At 41.7% G+C, this 22,040-nt stretch overlaps 1 protein-coding gene across 3 annotated transcripts in view; it reads right to left on the reverse strand.

The window, feature by feature from the left end:
- The window catches only part of lrrc40 (leucine rich repeat containing 40), a 62,396-nt gene that overhangs the window by 17,519 nt on the left and 22,837 nt on the right, over positions 1 to 22,040 (reverse strand). For all 3 annotated transcript variants that reach the window (XR_007114296.1, XM_047606684.1, XM_047606685.1), the window contains exons 3-10: positions 15,560 to 15,633; positions 15,206 to 15,335; positions 14,971 to 15,094; positions 5,810 to 5,949; positions 5,458 to 5,630; positions 4,527 to 4,617; positions 823 to 868; positions 307 to 409 (exon numbers count right to left, since the gene is read on the reverse strand). Coding sequence is in view for 2 of the 3 variants with exons in the window: in XM_047606684.1 (XP_047462640.1) it covers positions 307 to 409; positions 823 to 868; positions 4,527 to 4,617; positions 5,458 to 5,630; positions 5,810 to 5,949; positions 14,971 to 15,094; positions 15,206 to 15,335; positions 15,560 to 15,633 (881 nt within the window). In the remaining variant the exon portion in view is untranslated. The remainder of the gene's footprint in view (positions 1 to 306; positions 410 to 822; positions 869 to 4,526; positions 4,618 to 5,457; positions 5,631 to 5,809; positions 5,950 to 14,970; positions 15,095 to 15,205; positions 15,336 to 15,559; positions 15,634 to 22,040) is intronic.

Below are 22,040 nucleotides of genomic sequence, written 5' to 3' on the forward strand. Positions count from 1 at the left end.
AGGCTAAATTTGTAACTCACAAATTCTGATTCGTGACGCATCATTGGCTTCTCAATAGCATTTATCTAGATTTCACAATCACAGATTTCTTTCCCAAGTCCTTGACATGAGTTCTGATGAATAGTTATTGATGCATCTAAACATGTCAGCCTAGTCATTACAAATTCATTTTCCCAAAAGAAAAGAAAAAAATAGTTCTTGATATCCAGACGGGCAACAAATGTTTAACTATGTGTTCATACAAACACAACAACAAGGTGTGTATCACATGATATTGTCATGAACAACAAAGTGTGTATCACTAACCTGTAAACCAGTTCCTTGAAAGCTTTAATGTTATGTACATTGATCATAGACTGACTTGGTAACGTCATAGCCGACCGTCCTCCATCTGCTCTCTCAGGTCCCTCTAAATAATATAATAATAAAAATAAATCAAATTAAATACGTACAATTATGCACAAAGTTTTACTTGTATTTTGTGGAGTGAAACATTAATAATGGTAAAAATGGTGAGTAGGTCATGGCCAAGTAGAATATCCTACTGGTCTCTTATGCCTTTAAGACTGGGATGGCAACACACATTAATTGCACTGATGATGCACTTGATGTTTTGTGCTTTCCAGGACAGGAGGTACCGGTGTCCACATTGTGGAAAAAAAAATGTATACCCCCCCCCCCCCCCCCCAATGTGGACACCAGTACCTCCTGTCCTGCAAAGCACAAAACAAGTATAATCTACTACTACAGTATACAGGTTTTTGATGATATTATCTCAGACCTTTTGGGTGCAGTTCCTTTCTGCACCAATTTGAACTTTACCTTGAATTCTTCCTCTTAAATATTTCAGAAGTTCATTTGTTCCTTTCTGTGATGCAGAGAGAGATATGAGTCAGCAGTTTATGTACCTTTTGTACCAAAGAATATTGGATTAAGTTAAAAAATAATTTGACAGTTTTACATTGAACACGTTACTAGGGACATGTTTACACATGGTATCAATAAGTCCCTTTCTCTTACAGGGGTGGAAAAAGGTTTTTGGACACCCTTAAAATTTTACGTAATCTCAAATATCATCATGAAATCTTGTGGTTGGATTAGACGAGACTCAAACAAATACAAATTATATTTATTTTGTTAATTGATTATAAGAAATCTAACAAAACTAAATTCTTGACAGTTTAAATATGCCAGTTCTCAACACTGTCAGTATCACAGTCAACAAATAACAGAGAATGTATTCAAAACTGAACAAAAAATAAACCATCACATCATCAAATTAACATTAAGTACTCCCGCAATCAGCACGCAGTAGAGCTATAATCCTGGCTGGCATGTTCCTGATGAATGTTTCACACTGTTGAGGGGTAATCTTGTTTCATTCTTCTTGAACTAGTGCTTTTAATTCTTCTAAAGTCTTTGGTTTGCACTTTGAAACGGACCTTTTGATAATCCACCACAGATTTTCAATGGGGCTCATGGCTGGGGACTAAGAGGGCCACTCTAAGACCTGGATATTGTGCATCCAGTTGTCCACTCCTACCTAGATGAACAATTCACGAACCTGCCCATGATTCCTGTTATACTCACAAACTGTCATATAAGATCATCAGCTATGTGTTATATTACTAGATCCTATGTGTTTCCTTCAGCTTGATGTATGGATCTATGACAGAAGGTTGTTCATCTTGTTTCCCCTGTTCTTCTTTTCTCTCTATCTTCTCTGTTTCTACCCGGTTGGCCTTCGGCAGATGGGTCCCTCCATATGAGCTGGGTTCTGCTCAAGGTTTCTTCCTGTTAAAAGAGAGTTTTTCCTTGCCACCGTCACCCTCAGGCTTGCTTTGGAGGTTGCAGGCTGGTTTTTGGGAAGCATCTTGAGACTATTTGTATTGTTATTGGTGCTATATGAATAAAATTGAATTGAATTCAATAAGCGCTGATCCACCAGAAAAAAGGACAGCATACAACTCCTACAAGGAGACTGATTCTCATCAAATATGAAATATGTAAAACTCACTCAATATCTTGAGATCTTGCACCAATCACTGTGCTGCATAGATGAATCGCATGTATTACAATTCATCTCATTCCTCCAGATGTAACCCCTCTGGAGTAAAAAGAACGTGGGACAAACCAAGCACAAAAACATCATTTCATCTGGGGAGTTGGATTTCTTAATTCCATAATGTTACATGGGCTACAATAAAGCTGGAAGCTGATGCCCCACTTGCATCATATCAATACATCAAGTTGTTGGCCTGAATGAAGTGTGTTTGAGCTTAGCAGGGACAAATGGCTAAAATATACTCTTTTTGTGTGGTTATCTCATGGAAGATGCGTTCACGCCGTAACACTCATGATTTGGGCTCCATTCTCAATCGGGTCTTCAATGAAAGGGCATGTCATTCTTTCCCGAACAGCTGATTGGCCAGTGGGTGGAGCCTTTTATTGGATTCAGATAAACCCTAAAGGTTACCCTGACCCGAAGCAGGTTTGCAGTTCAGAGTAAGTTACCATGGTAATTTACCTCGATAAGAATGAATCCAGCTTTGTAATACTGGAAACCCAGGGTTAACCCTGAAATTACCTCGCTAAGCCTATAATCCTGCTTCGTGATACAGACCTCAGGTGTATAGCCGAAGTGTTTTTGTTTTGATTGTGTATCTTAAGAAGCCATGTGTAACTTCTATCTACATTATTCTAGTGGAGATGCTATTATTTTATGTTAATTCATAAAATTATTTATTGCAGGGGTATAATGTGACTTTTCTGTTTATACACTGAAATTATTCAATTTAATTCAAATATGTGTACCAAGTTGCACTTTTATTTTATTTCAAACATTAGAATGGTGTAGCTGGTGCGGTGTTTACAAATGCTGTTAAAAGCTATGTGGGCTTTAAGTTTTAATAAAGTCACACCATAACTTAGGCTGTGGTCACACATTTTCCTTCTTTCTTTTGGGGACCAGAATAGCTGTTGTACTGTGATGTTTTTAGATGTCAGTATCAAGCAAATTACATCCACGTATTATTAACAACTTTTAAAGGGCCAAAAACAAACGGATCGGTATTGGATCGGTATTGGCCTCTATACCACAGACTTCAACCGCTGCACGGAGACCTGTCATCTCCAGAAGTTTTCTGATGACTCTGCAGTGGTTGGATGCATCAGCAAGGGTGACGAGGTGGAGTACATGGCTGTTGTGGACAACTTTGTCACATGGTGTGAGGAGAACTATCTACAGCTCAATGTGACAAAGACGAAGGAATTGGTGGTGGACCTGAGGGGGACCAAGGTGCCGGTGACCCCTGTTTCCATCCAGGGGGTCAATGTGGACATTGTGGAGGATTATAAGTATCTGGGGGTTCACATTGATAATAGACTGGACTGGGGAAAGAACACAGGCCCCCTGTACAGAAAGGGCCAGAGTCGCCTCTATTTTCTGAGGTGGTTGAGGTCTTTTAACATCTGTAGGACTATGCTCAGGATATTCTATGAGTCTGTGGTGGCCAGTGCCATCTTCTATGCTGTTGCGTGCTGGGGCAGCAGGCTGAGGGTAGTGGACACCAACAGGTTGAACAGACTGATACACAAGGCCAGTGACGTTGTGGGAGTGAAGCTGGACCCTCTGACAGTGGTGTCAGATAGGAGAATGCTTCACAAGTTGAAAGCCATCCTGGACAATGAGGCGACCCCCACTCCATGGCGTGCTGGCCAGACACAGGAGTTCTTTCAGCACCAGACTGATCACACCACGATGCACCTCAAGCCTGCAACCCATCGACATCACCTAACTGTTGCATTCTTCATTTGTGATACTACTCCAGGCTTTTACCGCAGCTTCTTTCAGTTCTTGTTTGTTTCGGGGGGGTTTCTCCCTTCAGTTACCTCTTCAGAAGGTGAAATGCATGCTCAATTGGGTTAAGGTCATGTGATTGACTTGGCCAGTCTAAAACCTTCCAATTTTTTCCCCTGATGATGTCTTTTGTTTTGTTGGCAGTGTGATTTGGGTCATTGTCCTGCTGCATGAGAAAATTCCTCCCGTTAAGTTTGGATGCATTTCTCCGTAAATTGGCAGACAAAGTGTTTCTGAACACTTTGGAATTCTGGGAAGGCTCACATGCTCTGTGACTGCTCAGAGTTCATCAGAGCAACAGTGCGGGAAAAGAAACTGTTTTTGTGCCGGGTGGTTTTGGCATACGGTGCTCTGTAACGCCAGCCTGAAGGGAATCTGAATAGATAGTGTGTGAGGGGTGTGAGGGGTCAGTGGAGATTTTACTGGCCCTCTTTTTGACCCTGGACCGGTACAGATCCTGGATGGAGGGAAGGTCAGTACCAATAATCCTCTCTGCAGACCTGATTGTCCTCTGCAGTCCTTCCCTGTCCTGTCTGGTGGCTGATCCAAACCAGACCATGATATCTGTTCATATCTAGTATTCAACTGTGTGTCCATATTAATTTCATGCTGCAATTTTTAAGGGGGTGCTTGGAACTTCTCCATGTGTTATCAGTGTGTCACCTACCGTGAGAAGGTCTCTCCTGAATCCACGCAAAGGGTTTCCTTCCAGCTGCAACACCTTCAGATTGGGTAGCAGACTGAGAGACACTGGAATACTGAAATACATCCCAATTCATGTCACAATCAATTAGTAAATATTATCCAAAATTTATCTAACATTTCTTCTGAATGACTCTTGGATTAGCATGGTGTGGATGGATGGATGGATGGATGGATGGATGTTTGGTTGTATTAGCATGATGTGCAGACCTGTCAACCTGTACGCATTTTGAGTAGCAGGTACTCAATTTGACATCAAAATACGCTGGTAGGGTGGTAAAAAAAAAAAAGAAAAAAGAAAAAAAAAAGAAATAATATACCTAGCTAGTGAATGGGGAAGTAACTGTGTGCAAAAGTGTGCTACTCCAAATATTTTGCCAAGGTTTGCAGGTCTGGGTGTGGATGGATGGATGGATGGATGGATCGATGGATGGATGGATGGATGGATGGATGGATGGATGGATGGAGACTTTATTGAAGGCTCAATTCTTATGAGAATTGAGTCTAGTAACAGATTTGGATTTTAATATGGGCCATGTTTCAATTAATACTGAAGAAAAACAATAAATGGATAGTCCTACAACAAATCAGAGCAACAAATTCTGTGGTGCATGCGGAACGACAAATGCCATTATTATAAGTTATTTTGCTATCAATATGTTTTACAGTTCAGCATAACACATTCTGGAATGAAATTCCTCCACAACAAGTCATCAGAACTTTTGTATGTTTTCCAGGCTAAAAGTGGATGCTATACCGGTGAGAAGTTAAGGATGGAATTGTGCACTGACAAGTTGAGAATACTACTGGCTCAATATTTCAATGTATTGATTGCTCATGCTCATAGGCTATTAACTGCAATATGTGGCCACGGTGTCATGATGTAGCATACGTACGAGGTAATGTCATTGTTGCTGAGGTCGAGGCGTGTAAGCATGCTCAGTAAAGTAATCTCTTCAGGGAGGACTTTAATCTTGTTGTCTCTGAGTTCAAGGAGAATTATGGATGGTAGGCTGGCCAGCTGTTTTGCCTCCAGCTGCTCAATTTGGTTGTTCCCAACATACAACTCCTAGACAGACATAAACAAACATAACATGGCATTACATTTCAGGTAAAATCACTGACAGGTAATAAAACTTATTTTGGTTTACTTACACACAATACATTTACTGTATAAATAACATCCACCGCCTATTAGACACTGTATTTAGTGAATATAAGGAGAATCTCGTAAGTTTCCATGGTTACCTTGAGTGCGGGTGCATGGAGCTGTGGGAGTCTGCGGAGATTGTTGTGTCTAAGGTAAAGCTGTTCCAGAGCCAACAGCTTTGATATGCTGGCAGGAATGTCACTCAGTTGATTATTGCTGCAGTCCAACAGCTTTACATCTGCCAATGAAGCCACATTTCAGTAAATGAAAGCTGGCAGTTTTTTGTTTTTTGTTATTTTCTTCATACAATGACAAGCTAATGATCCATGATAAATCGGGCCATGCTGTAAGATAATGATCTCAAGAATACAAATCGTTCTATAAAATAATGGTTAAGAATATTGATTTTTTGAAATAGCAAAGTTAAAGTTCTGACCCTAATCCCATAGAATTTTTTTGTAAGGACCTAAAGCAAGCAATCCATGTGAGAAGTCTATCAACATCACAGAACAGGAGTGGCTCTGTACTAACAAATGAGCTACACAGCAGATGCTGATAATAAGGGTTGACTTAATTAAGCATTTATCCATCAGTTAGCTTGTTGAGCCAAGAGCTCAACTTCCAGAGATCCTTTCAGCAGTCAGATTGTTTCCTCCACAATCAAAGCACACAGTTATCCTCTGGACAATACATCTGGTTATACTTATTTCTCTCTGCATTACTCATTCTTAGTAATTCTGTTTTTGTTTGGGCAACAGTAAATATTCAACAGACACCACTTTAATCTTTCATTAACTTTGGTTTTGTCACCAGCTGTAGTTATTAGTATTAGTAGTTAGTTATTTACTTAAAACTTGATTTATGTTTGTACCTTTTTCACATAATTGTTGTTTTTAATGATTTCCTCCGTCTAAATGTATGAATAGTTTAGTGACATCTCAACTATGTGCTCATCCTCTCTCCAAACTTTGAATTATAGGACATTATTCATAATTCAGAAGTGACAAGAGGCAGAAAGTCGCAAGTCGCAAGTCGCAAATTAAACAAAAGTCTTGAAAAAACAAACTCCTTAATGACAGAGATGTCACTTTGCACTGGATTACTATTATCAGTGGACCTCTGTATTACGAGAATTATAGTAGGTAATTTGCAGCGTATTTTAGTGCCCACACAGCCCATTAACCTTTTTTATTATTTTTAAATGAACCACATTTATTATTTTTATCAGTTTCAAGTTATTTCAGTGAACACTGAATTTTTTATTCTTTGAAATAAAAGTACCAACAATTTTGTCCATGTGTGTATCTGTGAAGTGCAAAACAACAGTGAACCTTGAGGATTAAACAATTAGAAGTTAATTTCATGGCCAAACTAAAGTCCATCTATTCAATATTCCAATCAATGTGATGAGACTAAAGTGTCATTCAGTGCATAGTTCAGTCCAAATCAAGGACATGTTTGATGAGGTGTATGAAGGCACAGACAAAGGAGCTTTCCGAAAGGCACAAGGGCTGCAGCATTTGATTGTTTTTGCAATCCATTAATCAGTCGATTACTTTTTCAATTAGTTGGCTATTTGCCATCTAGTTCATTGTAGCAATATATACAGCTAAACTTTTCCTAATAATAAATGTCACTGAAGCATAATGATGACATGTTTAAACATGGTATCTATGTATGAAAAAAATTAAATAAAAAATTATTGCCTTCTATTCAGCAAAAGTTCAAATTTACTTAGTGCCATTTGTTAAGATTATACAAGTAGTATGTAATTTCATCACTGTTTCCTTCCACCACCACCATTCCTTCCACTGCCCAACAATAGCCCCAGTTAACGGTGTGAGCGAGTTGCCGCTTACCAGCCCTGAGGCACTGGACAGTTGTCAGAATCTTTTCAGAGCCGACCAACAGTCTTCTTCAATAGCCTCACCAAATTTGGCAAGTTTTTGCCTCAGCGATTGCCTTGGCCACGGTACGCTTAGCCATCCAGCATCTGTCAACTGCTTCTGGACACCCACAGACCAACCATGGCCCGTGGGCCTCCTTCGTCAGCCTGATGGCTCCCCTCACCTCTGACATCCACCAGACAGTTCAGGAAGGCCATGCCTCCCCATCACATCCCTCCAGGTCACGCAGTCATTGCATGAGCATGAGTCCCCCAGCAGGATAATGGAGTCCCCAGTCAGGACGCAGTCCAGTGTTCGTCCAAGGTCCTCTAAAAAGGGTGGGTACACTGAACTGCTGTTTGGCGCATAAGTGCCAACAACCAGCCCTCTGCCTCTCTCACGGTGCAACTCCAGCAAAGAAGAGGGTCCAACCTCTCTCAAGGACTTGGGTGCCCGACCCTAAACTATATGTTGAGGTGAGGCCACTATCTAGTTAATAGCACTTGACCTCTTCCACTCTGGCTCCTTCCCCGCCAGAGAGGTGACGTTCCATGTTCCAAGAGCTAGCTTCCATAACCGAGGATCAGATCGCCAAGGCAATTATTTATTTTTATTTTTGTTAACTGTAAAACAGTACTGAGTGACCTTAAGAGGTACAGTATAGGGCCATTGTTGCAGTCCCATCCAACCAGCCCAGGTAGCGGTGACCACTATCGTTGATGTTTGAGCCTCTTGGTGGTATGAAGCTATATAGCTACGCAGGCACACCAGTCTCCACGTACATTAGCAAATCGCTGCACAAATTTGTGGATCTTCGGCGGCAGGAGTGTAGCCGAAGTCACATGTAAGAACATGTCCAACCTATCCAATAGACTCCAATGGCAGAAGAAAGTGTAATAATAATAATAATAACAAAAACAATGGGGTTCCTGCAGCTTCGTTGCTTGGACCCCCAATAATAATAATAACACTAACAAAAACAATGGGGTTCCTGCAGCTTCGCTGCTTGGACCCACAATAACACTAACAAAAACAATGGGGTTCCTGTAGCTTCGCTGCTTGGACCCCCAATAATAATAATAACATAATAAAACGTAGAAAAACAATGGGTTCCTCGCAGCTTCGCTACTTGGACCCCAATAAGAAAATGTAGAAAAACAATGGGTTCCAGCAGCGAAGCTGCTTGGACCCCAATAAGAAGAAAACGTAGAAAAACAATGGGTTCCGCCCCCGAGTGGCCTAAACGCACCAAATTTGGCATGTGTCGGGGGGTCTGGAGACGTATTGCTAAATTTCATTTCGATACGTAAAAGCGTTCCTGAGATATGACCTCACATCCCATCTGGAACCTTCGCCGCCAATTTCGATTGGCTGTCCCAGGCAAACGGATTGGACAATGAAAATGCCACTAAGTAACTTTTGTGCGGCTAGGTCTAAAGATACTCTGTGCCGATTTCCGTGAGAATCAGACAAAATTTGCGACCCGTGAAACTTGATGGCGGAAAATCTATCAAGACGCATCATGACGTCATATCAGGATCAGCATCATCCAAGAATTACAAAGATACCATGTTTGTAAATTTCGGGCGTATGGTTCAAAAGTTACATGCGCAAATGTACCTCCAACTTTGACCTGTTGGTGGCGCTAGAGCGTATCGACTGGCAACATGTAACTCAGGCAAATTAAAGATCCGACTGTCCTTAAGCTCTGTGCAAAATTTCACAACTTTTTACCATACGGTTCTATGGCCTGCCATAGACTCCAATTGCATGATTCCTGCAGCTTCGCTGCTTGGACACCCAATAACACTAACAAAAACAATGGGGTTCCTGCAGCTTCGCTGCTTGGAGCCCAATAATAATAATTACACTCACAAAAACAATGGGGTTCCTGCAGCCTCGCTGCTTGGACCACCAATAACAAGAAAACATAGAATCACAATGGGTTGCAGGGAAGAAGGAAAGTGCTTTGGTTATTCCACAGCCTGTCAGCCACAAGTTACGCTCCAACCAACTCCAGAAAAACTCCGGTTGTAGGCTTAATTTTACTCCTTGGTCTGCAGCTGATGATATGATCGGACTTGTGGGGTCCCAGCTACTTGACACGGATTTCCCCTCCATCATCCTTCTCACAAACGGGCAGATAAGTAAGGATCTCATCGAATTTGGTGGACGCTGCCGATTGCTAGTTAAGTTCTTCATCACTCCTCTGCCTGACTCACTGACGGCGCCGGTGTGCCACATGAGCACACATTGATGGGTAAAACTGACATTTAAAACTGAATATATGTCCTTTACAGAGCTCCACACCTCCAGCCTCAATCTGGTTTTGGCCAGCACCCACCCAAAACCACCAGCAGGTCACGGGGGCTCCACACACAAGCCCCCCCACCACTGTCCCAGGTTAGCCACAGTCGCAGGAACTTCCCACCTCCATCCTCCCTTGCAGCTTCGTGGCTAAGTGCCTCCGCGCTCCAGGGCCCTCCAGCCTCAATCCGCTCCCCCAGACCCACCCCAAACCAGCAGCAGGCCCCGGGGGCTCCTCACTTAAGCCCCCCCACCACTGTCCCAGGTTAGCCACAGTCGCAGGAACTTCCCACCTCCATCCTCCCTTGCAGCTTTGTGGCTAAGTGCCTCCGCGCTCCAGGGCCCTCCAGCCTCAATCCGCTCCGCCAGACCCACCCCAAACCAGCAGCAGGCCCCGGGGGCTCCTCACTTAAGCCCCACTACCACTGCCCCAGCAAAGCCACAGCTGCAGAAACTTCGCGTCCCTGGTACCCAAACCTCCCTCAAAGCTCCGGGGCTAAGTACCACCGCCCTCCAGCCTCCCTCGCTGCCCAGGTTCTAAGTCCCGTAGCCCTCAAGGGCCCTCCAGGTCCTGCCTCCATCCTCCAGCCTCCCTTGCTGCTCTGTGACTAAGTGCCTCACGCTCCAGGGCCCCCCGGCCTGCAGCCTCCTTCACTGTTCCGCTGGTAAGTCCAACCGCGCTCCAGGGCCCTCAAGCCTCCATCCTCCCTCACAGCTCTGTGGCTAAGTCCCACGGTGCTCCTCCCTCAGTGCTCCTGCCAGCATGCCTCTTTGTGTACGCTCTGTCTCTCTGTCAGTCAGTCTCGGTGGACCCCCAGCCCCGATGCGCGCCCCTGGTAGCCGAGGTCACTGGCAGGAGGGGTGGGGTTCGCGGCCGAGGTCCACCAACAAAAGCCTGGATAAAGGAATGACTATCAATAGATCGCAGCAAGGTAGCTGCTCTGCTACGTACTAAAACCCTGACCCAGAATCAGGTCGTCTGCAAGTGATTTAGCACCAAGTTCTCCACAAACATGTATTGCGAGATGGGAGAGGGGCGACTATTGTCCGGCCACACCCCAGCCCCGTCACGAGCAGCTCTCCTTCACCGGCCAGGTCGCCGGTTATCCGAGACCAACCAAAGATCCATGGCACTACGGTATCGCTACGTCTAGGCGGGATTCTGACTTAGAGGCGGTCAGTCATAATCCCACAGATGGTAGCGTCACACCATTGGCTTCTCAGTCAAGCACATACACCAAATGTTTGAACCTGCAGTTCCTCTCGTACTGAGGATTACTATTGCAACAACACATCAGGGTAAAACTAACCTGTCTCACGACGGTCTAAACCAGCTCATGTTCCCCATTAGTGGGTGAACAATCCAACGCTTGGTGAATTCTGCTTCACAATGATATGAAGTATCGAAGGATCAAAAAGTGACGTCGCTATGAACGTGCGCTGGGGCCGGGCACTTGACGCCAGACGTGAGAGCCTGCTCGGAGCTCGCCTCCCCACCTCACCGGGTAAGTGAAAAAACAATAAGAGTAGTTGTATTTCACCGGCGGCTGAGGCCTTCCACTTATTCTACACCTCTCATGTCTCTTCACAGTGCCAGACTAGAGTCAAGCTCCACAGATTTCAGCGGGGGACCGACACTGATGCTGAGGACTGTTAAGCCACACCGTCTGATCACAATAGTGATGGTGACGTGGTCATCTTTTATTTTCATTATTTGTAACAGGACAAAGTTGATGTCTCTCAGTTCATGTGAATAGCTTTCTCCACATTAAGTCACCCATATGGCATATTACAATTAAATGCCCACAATATGTATTAAACCGTACCTCTGTACTGTCTTGAAGTCATAAAAGGGTTAGAAACTGGTCAAGACACATTTCTTCTTAATGTTATCTAACTATGCCAGTAAGGTTGGTCTGGATCTGCTTCATCCACTAATTGTTTATTTAACATGCAATTTTCCTTATCAAAATATAAGGTACTTTTGGATTATTATTGGTCGAGACCATTATATCACTTAATTTCAGAATTAGGCAGTGAGTCTGTGGTATTTAAATGACAGCTACCCACACAGCAACCTGAGGGGGCCCTGCTATCCAGCAGCTGAAGCATACCCCTTATTAAGAGGTTTAGGGACAACCTCTTAAGTGGAAGACCATTTCTTGTTCATAGTAGCACTTTATTGCTATGACTGTTGTGTTGTTACTGTTCACTATTCTTTTGAGTTGTTCTCAGGGAAAGCAAGTGAATGTCCAAGAGTATATTGGTGTATAGACGAGTAACAAAGAATTTAAGGTTACCACTCTAAATGTCAATGGTTTGTCAACTCCTTTCAAGGAAGTAAAGCAATATCCATAATAAAAAGGGAAAAGGCACAAATTATATTCTTGCAAGAAACCCACCTAACAGATCAGGAACATGAAAAGAAAATGGGTTTTAGACACACATACTATTCATCCTTTAAAGCAGGACGCAAGAGGGGTGTGACTCTCTTGATGCCAAACAGGGTTCACCTTGAACTCCAGTCAGTGGTTAAGGACAAGGAGGACAGGTTTATCATGTTAAAGGGTAAATTAGATGATGAGAATGTGTCTCTGTTGAATGTGTAGGCGCTGCCAGGCAGCAACAAAACATTTTATAAGAGAGTATTTGATTATATCTGTCCCTATAAGAGAGCATTCCAATCTTCTGGAGTTTTGATCTGTGCAGGAGATTTCAGTGTAATTTTAAACCCAAAGTTGGATGTGTCCAACTTTGGGTTTAAAATTACACTGAAATCTCCAGATTTGGGATTGATAGACGTTTGGAGGGATTTCCACCATCAAACAGTGTACTTTCTATTCAAAAAACGCCTAAATACATATTCAAGAATTGACTACCTATTTATGCATAACTGAGAGAGGCACAGGCTAAAGGGATGTGAGATAAACCAGAGAGATATATCAGATCACTCCAGTGTTCACTTAAAACTTCACCTAGATACTAGTCCCAAAATGACAACTTGGAGATAAATATAAGTTTGTTAAACAGCCCAGAGTTCAAAGGGAAAATACAGAAAGAATTAAAAACATATTTGGAAGACAATGATGATGATAATGTGAGCCCAGTGATGCTGTGGGACGCCGCCAAACCTGTCATACGGGGGAAAATTATATCAGAATCTGCATGCATAAGGAAAATGAAAACTCACAAACTCTTGAACATGCAGAAACATTTAAAAGAATTGGAACAACAACATAGCAAAAGTAAAGACCCTCAATTACTCCTCCAAATGAGACCACTCAAACAAGAAATAGACAAGGTTTTCTGAAAGAGAGAAAAATCTCAGGTTTACAAAACAGAGATACTATGAGGCAGGCTCAAAAACATCCAAGCTGTTAGCCTGGAGACTGTGAAAACAGCAATGAGAAAATGCAGTCTATAACATAAGGGACCCTGTCACAAAAAAGTAACATATAGTTCAGAGGGAATACAGAAAGCGCTTGAGAAATTTTACCAGACCCTTTATACCCAACCCACATCGTTCGAACCCGGTAAAGTAGAAGGGTTCCTGAACCTACCCTCCTTAGGGAATCTGCAAAATGAAAAATTAACAAAAGAAATATCCGCTGAAGAGACAGACAAGGCAATCTCATCCCCGAAGTCCTGTAAGTCCCCAGGGATGGATGGATTTCCATGAAAATGGTATAAATCACCGAGAGAGCAATTAATACAAATACTAAATATTAACTACTAATAAAGTTTCAATTACACCATGAGTGAGGGAGGCTACCATCTCAGTGATCCCAAAAGAGGTCAAGGACCCGAAGGAGTGCAGCTCCTATAGACCTATCAGTGTTTTAAATCAAGATTATAAACTGTATGCAACTATTCTAACCAAAAGAATGGAAAAGAATTTCTAATTGATGAAGATCAAACTGGGTTTATTAAATGCAGACAAACACAGGGCAATATAAGGAGGACCCTACACATAATTGAACACATAGAAATGGGAAAAATTGGAGCCATTCTACTTAGTATGGATGTGGAAAAAGCTTCTGATTCGGTGGGGTGGGAATCTTTTATAAAGTTATGGGAAAATTTGGCTTTCATGAGAAGTTCATTAAAAGTATCAAAACACTATATACATCCCTTGTAGCCAGAATTAAAGTGAATGGAGGCCTCTCAGGAACTATCCAATTGCACTGTGGTTGTCGCCAGGGCTGCCCAGCCAGCCCAGTGCTCTTTAACCTTTTCATTGAACCCCTTGCTCAAGCTGTAAGACTGAATCCTGATCAGAAGGGCATCCCAATAAAAGGTATAGAACACAAAATATGTCTTTATGCAGATGATTTCTTGGTTAGTCTAAAGACCGCCATCAACCGAACTTTAAAATAAATATAAGTTCAACTGGGACTCTACCTCTAGTGAATATCTAGGCATTAGATTAACAAAGGACATACCAGTTATTCTCCGAAAATTATGTAAGTGTTAATTCGCAGATAAAGGAAGATCTAGGCAGATGGACCTCCTTGCCCCTAGATACTGGCAAAAGAATTATGACAATAAAAGCAAATATTTTACCCAGATTACTCTATCTGTTTCGGTCCTTACCTATTTGTGTCCCTGATAGTCAATTTAGGGAATGGGATAAGGCAATATCCTGTTTCATCTGGAAAGGTAAATTTCCCAGGGTGAGATATAAAACTTTACAGCTGCCAAAGTATAGTGGGAGGATGGGCTTGCCAAGACGATAATCCACATTTTCCTTGGACTCGCTGTATTTACTGCTATATTTCACCATGCTTTTGCGTCCCCTGGCAGCAGTGACGCCCCCTGTATAGAATAGTTGTGGTTAGGGAACTTTAATGATGGTGGGCCCTGTACCAATACAAGAGGTACACCTCCATGAGAGAATTACGTTCAGATCATACAGTGAATAATGTCTTTCTCTTATAATTTTGTTTCTACTGAGAAACATATAAATAAATAAAGTGTCATTAAAGTACATCAAGTAATAACAGGATATCAAGTGGGTGGCCATGTCAAGATGTAGAGAAATAGCCATATAATAAAGCTGGTCTTACTTGTGAGCTGTGTTAGACTGTCTGGCAGACAGCTAAGCTTGTTATGACAGAGGCTCACTTTCTGCAGACTTTTGAGACAGCCTATGCTGGCGGGCAAGATCTTCAGGCAGTTGTTGGACAGATCCTTCAACCAGTGAGAACAGATAGAACACCATTATTCAATTATAATCATTTTAATTATTCAAAATAGAAAGAGGCTTATAATTGCTTAGATATCCATATAAATCCTAGTTACCAGCTCACTCAAGTTTTCCAGTTGTCCCATTTCATTTGGCAGACTCTCCAGCAAATTCTGCTGTAGTGTGAGCCTATGGAGATTCTTCAGGGTACAGATCTCCACTGGCAATGATGACAGTTGATTATGACTGGCCACATGAAACAAACACACATTGGGACATGAACTAGAAAATCTATATATTTCAGTACAACCATATGAATATATTTCATCACCCATGTAAATAGTTAAGTTGTTCAGAATGATTGCAATTCAATTAAAGAAGTGCTGGTCATGCAAATGTTGGTATGTCTGTGTCAATAAAGGGAGTCCACATTAAGGTAATAACTCATGGCTGTCCATGCATGCATGTACCTGAGCTGCAATTCCCGGAGCTCTTGCAGTTCTCCCAAAGCACTGGGTAAACTTCTCAGCTGGTTATCATGGAGCTGCCAAAACAAAATTACCATAGCAGTTGGAAATAAAATGACTTCAATCTTCAGAATGAACAAATTGATGTCTCAAAATGAAACTGATACTTATCAGTATATAGAAGTTATTAAACTGTATTTTGTATAGTCACTTAATAACTTAACTACATCATACATAAGATTGTATTCAGAATTAATGAATTACACTAAAAGCACATTACAAGACCTCTGGTTCAATTCATATGCAGTTACATTTTGGTGCCAACATAAACAACAAAAATCTAAAATGTTAAAAACTGTTTAAAATGGTATGGTAAAAAAAATAGTTCACATGAACTAGAAAAGGACTAAATCACAAAATTTCATGAGTTTTACACATGAGTTCATGTGATTTAGCCCTCAGGGATGATTTAGCTACTTTTTCATATTGCAAACCAAATTTCTTTAATGTGTCTTAAGACTCAGAAATGCTTAAGTGATTTTGTCTGGAAAAAAACCCTGCCAACCAGTCACTTTCAATCTGTCTGTTTGCATGGGCTCCCTTTGATATGCTGCTACTAATAACACTCCAAGCGCTACCACTGAACAGGTGGGCTCTCTCTCCAGGTCCACCATACAATTTCCTGGTAAATCACATAAATAAATAAATAAATAAATGCATACACTTACAACACCATTCCTTTTTCAACATAATTTAAAAAGCCTTACATACCTAACAAAATTACCATCTTCAAACATTTGCTATCACCCTCTCCATTTACACTAATGGTCACTCACTGGACCTTTAATAAGGTGCTCAGGCCTCCGGCCAACTCTTTTAGACTGAACATCTGACGAGACACAGACAGGGTAGGAAACATTCAACGCAAGATTTCCCACTATACAGACAGATTGTACCACTAAGACATCAATCTTTTCAACCAATGTGTCTCTCTTAACAGGACAGGCCCTCATCAGTAGCAATTGAGAGGCCCCACCAAGAGAAACACACCTAAAACCCATACCCCATGATAAAATATATTCAATCTTTGTGTGGTGAAGTTATTTATTTCATCTTATATTGAAGAATTGCTAAATCCCTTTATCAATGTAATGGTAATGAGTCCAAGTAATGCAGAGGATCTTCACCACAGTAACAACAGCAACATATCATCCCAATAGATCACTTGATCTAGAGCTATATAAGCAAGACCATTTACCATTACATCATTTGCTGATTTGGGTGCTGTATTGTCACCAGTAGTGGCATACGTAGCACCAAGCAAGTCTACCAATGCACATGAGGTCCTTGGTCTCTTTAGGAGTGGCTGGGGGATGGAAGCAGGGCTGTTCTCAATAGGTGGGTGATCAGCTTCCTCTGGGACATTCTCCACTTGTCTGTCAGTGTCTTTATCCTCTTGCTACTGAAAACACCAACCATCCTACTAGTATTAATGACACTGAAAGCCAAAATTCAAATCCAAGGAGTGATGATGGACAGCGTTGGCATGACATTAACAGGGTGGCATCCTTCATAGGCTCAGTACCCTGAGCTCTTCCTCTGCACAGGTGATATCAGACTCGCTAAATGTGAAAATATCTTTTTCACTCTTCCTCACCTTTGCAGAAAGCAGAGCTGCGCAGATGGCTGGTTGCTGTTTTAAAAATTGTTCTGTCATAAGAGCTGTTCCACCTTGTCTGTGGTTGGTTTTGGTTGATTTTTGTAAAGCTTCTTGAAACAATTTGTTTTGTTATCGGTGCTATATAAACAACATTGAATTGAACTGAATTGAATTGTGATCAACCTATGACTTGGTCGCTGGAGCAGGCACTGTTTTTCCTTTAACTGTTCATTGTCTATGGTGCTGTGCCACTACACGTCTGATCCTGCCGAGAAGACTGTATTTTCAGTGCTTTCTGTGAGGCGAGATTCAGACTGTGCGCAAAGCACTGTATGTGAGTCATGCCTGCAAGTCTCACCGCAACAGTCATGTCGGATGCATCTGTAACAACAGGATCTTTTGCACCCAAACCCCACCCCTCTGTACAACTTCGGGAGAATGATGTCTGAGATGTGTTGTCGGGAAGGGATGGTGTAATGGGGCTCCAGTGTTTTCATCATATTACAAAACCCCTCATTCTCCACAACACTCAGAGGGGGCATGTCTTTGTAAATAAAACCAAGTACTGACTGCATTATTTTGGTTGCCAGATTGAGGTTGCTGGTAGTTTCGAAACGTTCAAGCTAACTTCAATAGTCCGTTGAGCTGGATCCACTTGTTTCGTGTTCGCCTGTAACGCTACATCGTCATGGTGTCTAGCCATATGTACACGTAAATTTGTTGTGTTGCCCAAGTATTTGACTCGGGCGTTGCAGACCATACAAACTGCATGGCTTTTGTTGCAGTATTTACTGTCTTCCTTTGTCCGAAAACCAAAGTACACCCACGCATGAGCTTTGAACACTGCTGGAGCCGGCTGTACCTTCGAGTCGTCTTTGTTTAAAAGTTAGCATAAGATTTGCCGGTGTCTTCGCAAGATTTTGTGCTTCCTTTAGCACGACAGACATGATGGCTGCTGTCAGCTAGTGGTCAAAGTTTTACATGGAACACAAAAATTAGCCGCCGTGAATATTTGCATGTAAATTGTTAATAAAAAAATATCAATACAGTGCGGTTGAATGTCGATACAGTATTGTGAAAAAAAAATACTGCCATATTTCAGTGTATCAATATTTTCTTACACCCTATCCTAGGGTTTCAAAAAGTAGAATGGGAGGTAGAGCCTTCAGCTATCAGGCCCCTCTCTGGTGGACCAGTTCCCAGTGTGGGTTAGTTGGTGCAGTGGTCCTCTCTACTTTGAAGATTAGGCTTAAGACTTTGATTTACGATAAAGTTTGTTGTTAGGGCTGGCTCATGTGACACCGAACCTTTCCTTGTTATGCTGCAATAGGCCCGAACTGCTAGAGCAGGCGTTAACAACAGGTGGACTGTAGTCCCAGAAATAGATGATAGAGATGGAGAAAGAGAAAAACTGACGATTGAAATGAAGAAAAGACAGAGAGAATACTGAACAAATGGCTCTCTCCAAAAAAAAGAAAAGCAGACAGCAAAAATAGAGCATGTAAACCAGAACTGACACACTCATTTCTGTTCATACCAGTATATCTCATGTGCTTAGAAACCCTGAAACTTATTAAAAGTGCTAATGCCACACATACACTGCCCAGTAATGTGCTCATGAGTGTTCCCTCAAAGTTGTTTGGATTTTAGGTCAACACAAGAAGCCATTTGCTGATGGAGGATAATGCATGGATAAATGGGTAACAGCTAGAGCTCAATTCTCTCACTGAACAAAAATGTGAAAGAGTGGGATATAAGGTGGGAAGAAAGTTCAGTTGTTAACAGTTATTTACATTATCTGTATTAAAAAAAAAAAAAAAGAAAATTGGTTGAGACTGTTGAGCTGAGGGGGCAAATAGTAAAAGGAATATTCCACCTTTTGAAAATTTAATTGAATTTTTTTGGTAATGAGCTCCTATCCTCTATTTTTTTGGATGTGTCCATGACTGATGTATGTTTATCTTGCTCCTCCTATCCTCTCTTCTCTGTGTTTTTCTAGCTCTACCCAGTTGACCATGGGCAGACTATAATGCCAAAAGTATTTACTCACCCATGCAAATTCTGGTGACTTTGGGTGTTCCAATCACTTGGCTGCAGGTGTATAAGATTAAGCACCTAGGCATGCAGTGGGTCGCTCTCAAGAGCTCAGTGAATTTCAGCATGGTACTGTGACATGATGCGACCTGTGCAACAAGTCCAGTCATGAAATTTTCTCACTATTAAATATGGGCTTCCACAGCCGAACAGCTGCATCCAAGCCATACATCACCAGGTACAATGCAAAGCGTCAAATGTAGTTTGGTAAAGCACACCTCCACTGGACTCTAGAGCAGTGGAGATGCATTCTCTGGAATAAAGAAAAGGATGGTACTTGTCTGACTGCATTGTGCCGAGTGTGAAGTTTGGTGGAGGGGGAATTATGGTGTGGGGTTGTTTTTCAGGAGCTGGGCTTGCCCCTTAGGATCTCTGAGTGCTTCAGCACGCCAAGAGATTTTGGACAATTCCATGCTCTGAACTTTGTGGGAACAGTTTGCCCCACAAAGGTCCATAAAGACATAGATGAACAAGTTTGGTGTGGAAGAACCTGACCTAACCTTAACCTGATAGAACACATTTGGGATGAATTAGAGCAATGCCTTCTTGTCCAACAACAGTGTCTGACTTCAAAAATGCTCTTCTGGAAAAATGGTCAGAACTTCCCATAAACACACTCCTAAACCTTATGGAAAGCCTTCCCAGGAGAGTTCAGACTGTTACAGCTGCAAAGGGTGAGCCAACGCCATATTAAACCCTATGGATTGAGAATGGCACACCACTTAGATGGGTGAACACCTTCGGCAATATAGTGTAGGTCCTTCCATATTAACTGGGTTCTGCTCAAGGTTTCTTCCTGTTAAGGTGTCCAGACTTGTATGCATGATGTTTAGAAAACTTTTCCAGAAATCATGTTTAGAGAAATGTTCTTTATGGAGTTTAGTGGCATCGCCTTTGCCACTCTGCTATGCACAACATAGTCGCTCAGCATTCTGTTGAAACACTCATGGATATTGAGCCAACATGACTGATTGTAGATTTGTGGATTCCAAACTCTGGTGTGGTCAACAGCAAATCTTTTTCTGAGGGTCCTTATAAAGCTCTTATGTCCATGTTATCATATACTTCCATAACTGGCATGCAGTTAAGATTGTCCCAAAATGTGACAAATCCTTGACTGTTTTAGATAAATGGGGCAGACGTGGCCATGTTTGGAAAATCAAAAACCCTGCAAAGAGGGAATACACCTTCTTCTCCCTGTTGGACCACTCTTTTTCTAAAATTGACTTTTTTCTGTCAAACAACTCTATTGTGCAAAGAATCAGCACCAGTATACGGTCCATTATAATCAGTAATCCCTCTACCTTCAAACAGAACCCATCCTAAAATCATCACCCACTTGTTAATAAGGAAGGAAAGCAAGTACTTTTTGGAAATAAATAACAGGATCAGCAAGCAGAAAAAAAAACATTGAGGATAAGATTGAAGAACTAATAGAACAGTATTCTGTAAAATTAAATGAACAAAATGTGAAATTACAATGAGAAAATATCTTATAAAAAACAAACAAAAAAAAACCAGAATTTATAGTTCAACAACTCAGATACCAACATTTTGAGCATAACAACAAATCAACTCCAACGCAATATAGAAAATAAAAATAAATAAAAAATAAAGCACAAATCTCTTATAAGTATTCAAGCAGCGAACATACTCAATCACCCCAGGGAATTAATCATATCTTTTACAGCTTAATTGAATTTGATGATAACACGCTGGAATGGCTTGCTGCAACAGAGCTGAAGGTCTAAGGATGTACGCAAGAGAGAGAAATAGTCAGCAGGAGCCAGCCACTACAGAGATTATGAAAAATGCTACTGAAAGAATGTCAGCGTGTTGTCAGTAGCTCAGTGTTGTGTAGATTATTAAGTTATTCTTAGTGTGTTATTTTTTTCAATTTATTTTCCAAGGTATCCTTATTTTCTATGGCAAAGACCAATTAATGGTTTTTGGCTGTTTTTGTCTTATTAAGCTACTTTTTTGTTTTTCTGGACTTTTTATGTTTAGCTATAGCACTCAGCAGAACAGCCGTCCGTTGGTATACAAGAGAGCAACTCAGCTAGAGTCAAAGTGAAGACTGGAATGGGAGGTCGCTGGCAGATAAGAAAATAACTATGTGCGCTTGTTAGGGCCCAGAAGGAATATGCGGTGAGCAGTATTTTGTGTTTTATGGACCACAGTGCATACCCGTGCTGTTTTGTGAATGAAAGATGGTGCAATCCTATTAATATAATTGAAGGAGGATGGCTGTACACTGGACTTTTGAACTTTCAGCTGCGGTAATGCTGCATAATTTACTGAAGGAATTGATCTATGTCATATTTGTTGGAGTTAACATCCCTCCCTCAGTGGACAAGCAACAGCATGTGATATGAAAAAGGAGGCATACAGTTCCATTGCCCTGTCCCCACTGGGAGGATCTGATCATAACCTGGTACTGGTAAGATGTAAGAGTATGTTCCTGCAGTAAAGAAACAGCCTAGGACAGTTAAGAGATGGAGTCAGGAGGCTAGTGAAGTTCTGCAGGACTGCTTTGAGACCACCAACTGGGATGTGCTGAACAAAAAGAAGGCCTTCAGATCTGGAGATAGGGATGAGTTGCAGTGGCACCTGAAAGGCAAACAGAACACCTGTAGGCATGTAAAGATGCCTATAGGGGGAAGCTGGAGGGCAAGCTCCAGCAGAACAACTCCAGTGGCGTGCGGAAAGACATGAACCTGATAACTGGCA

Source organism: Mugil cephalus, chromosome 15 (assembly GCF_022458985.1).
Source record: "Mugil cephalus isolate CIBA_MC_2020 chromosome 15, CIBA_Mcephalus_1.1, whole genome shotgun sequence".
Lineage (NCBI taxonomy): Eukaryota > Metazoa > Chordata > Actinopteri > Mugiliformes > Mugilidae > Mugil > Mugil cephalus.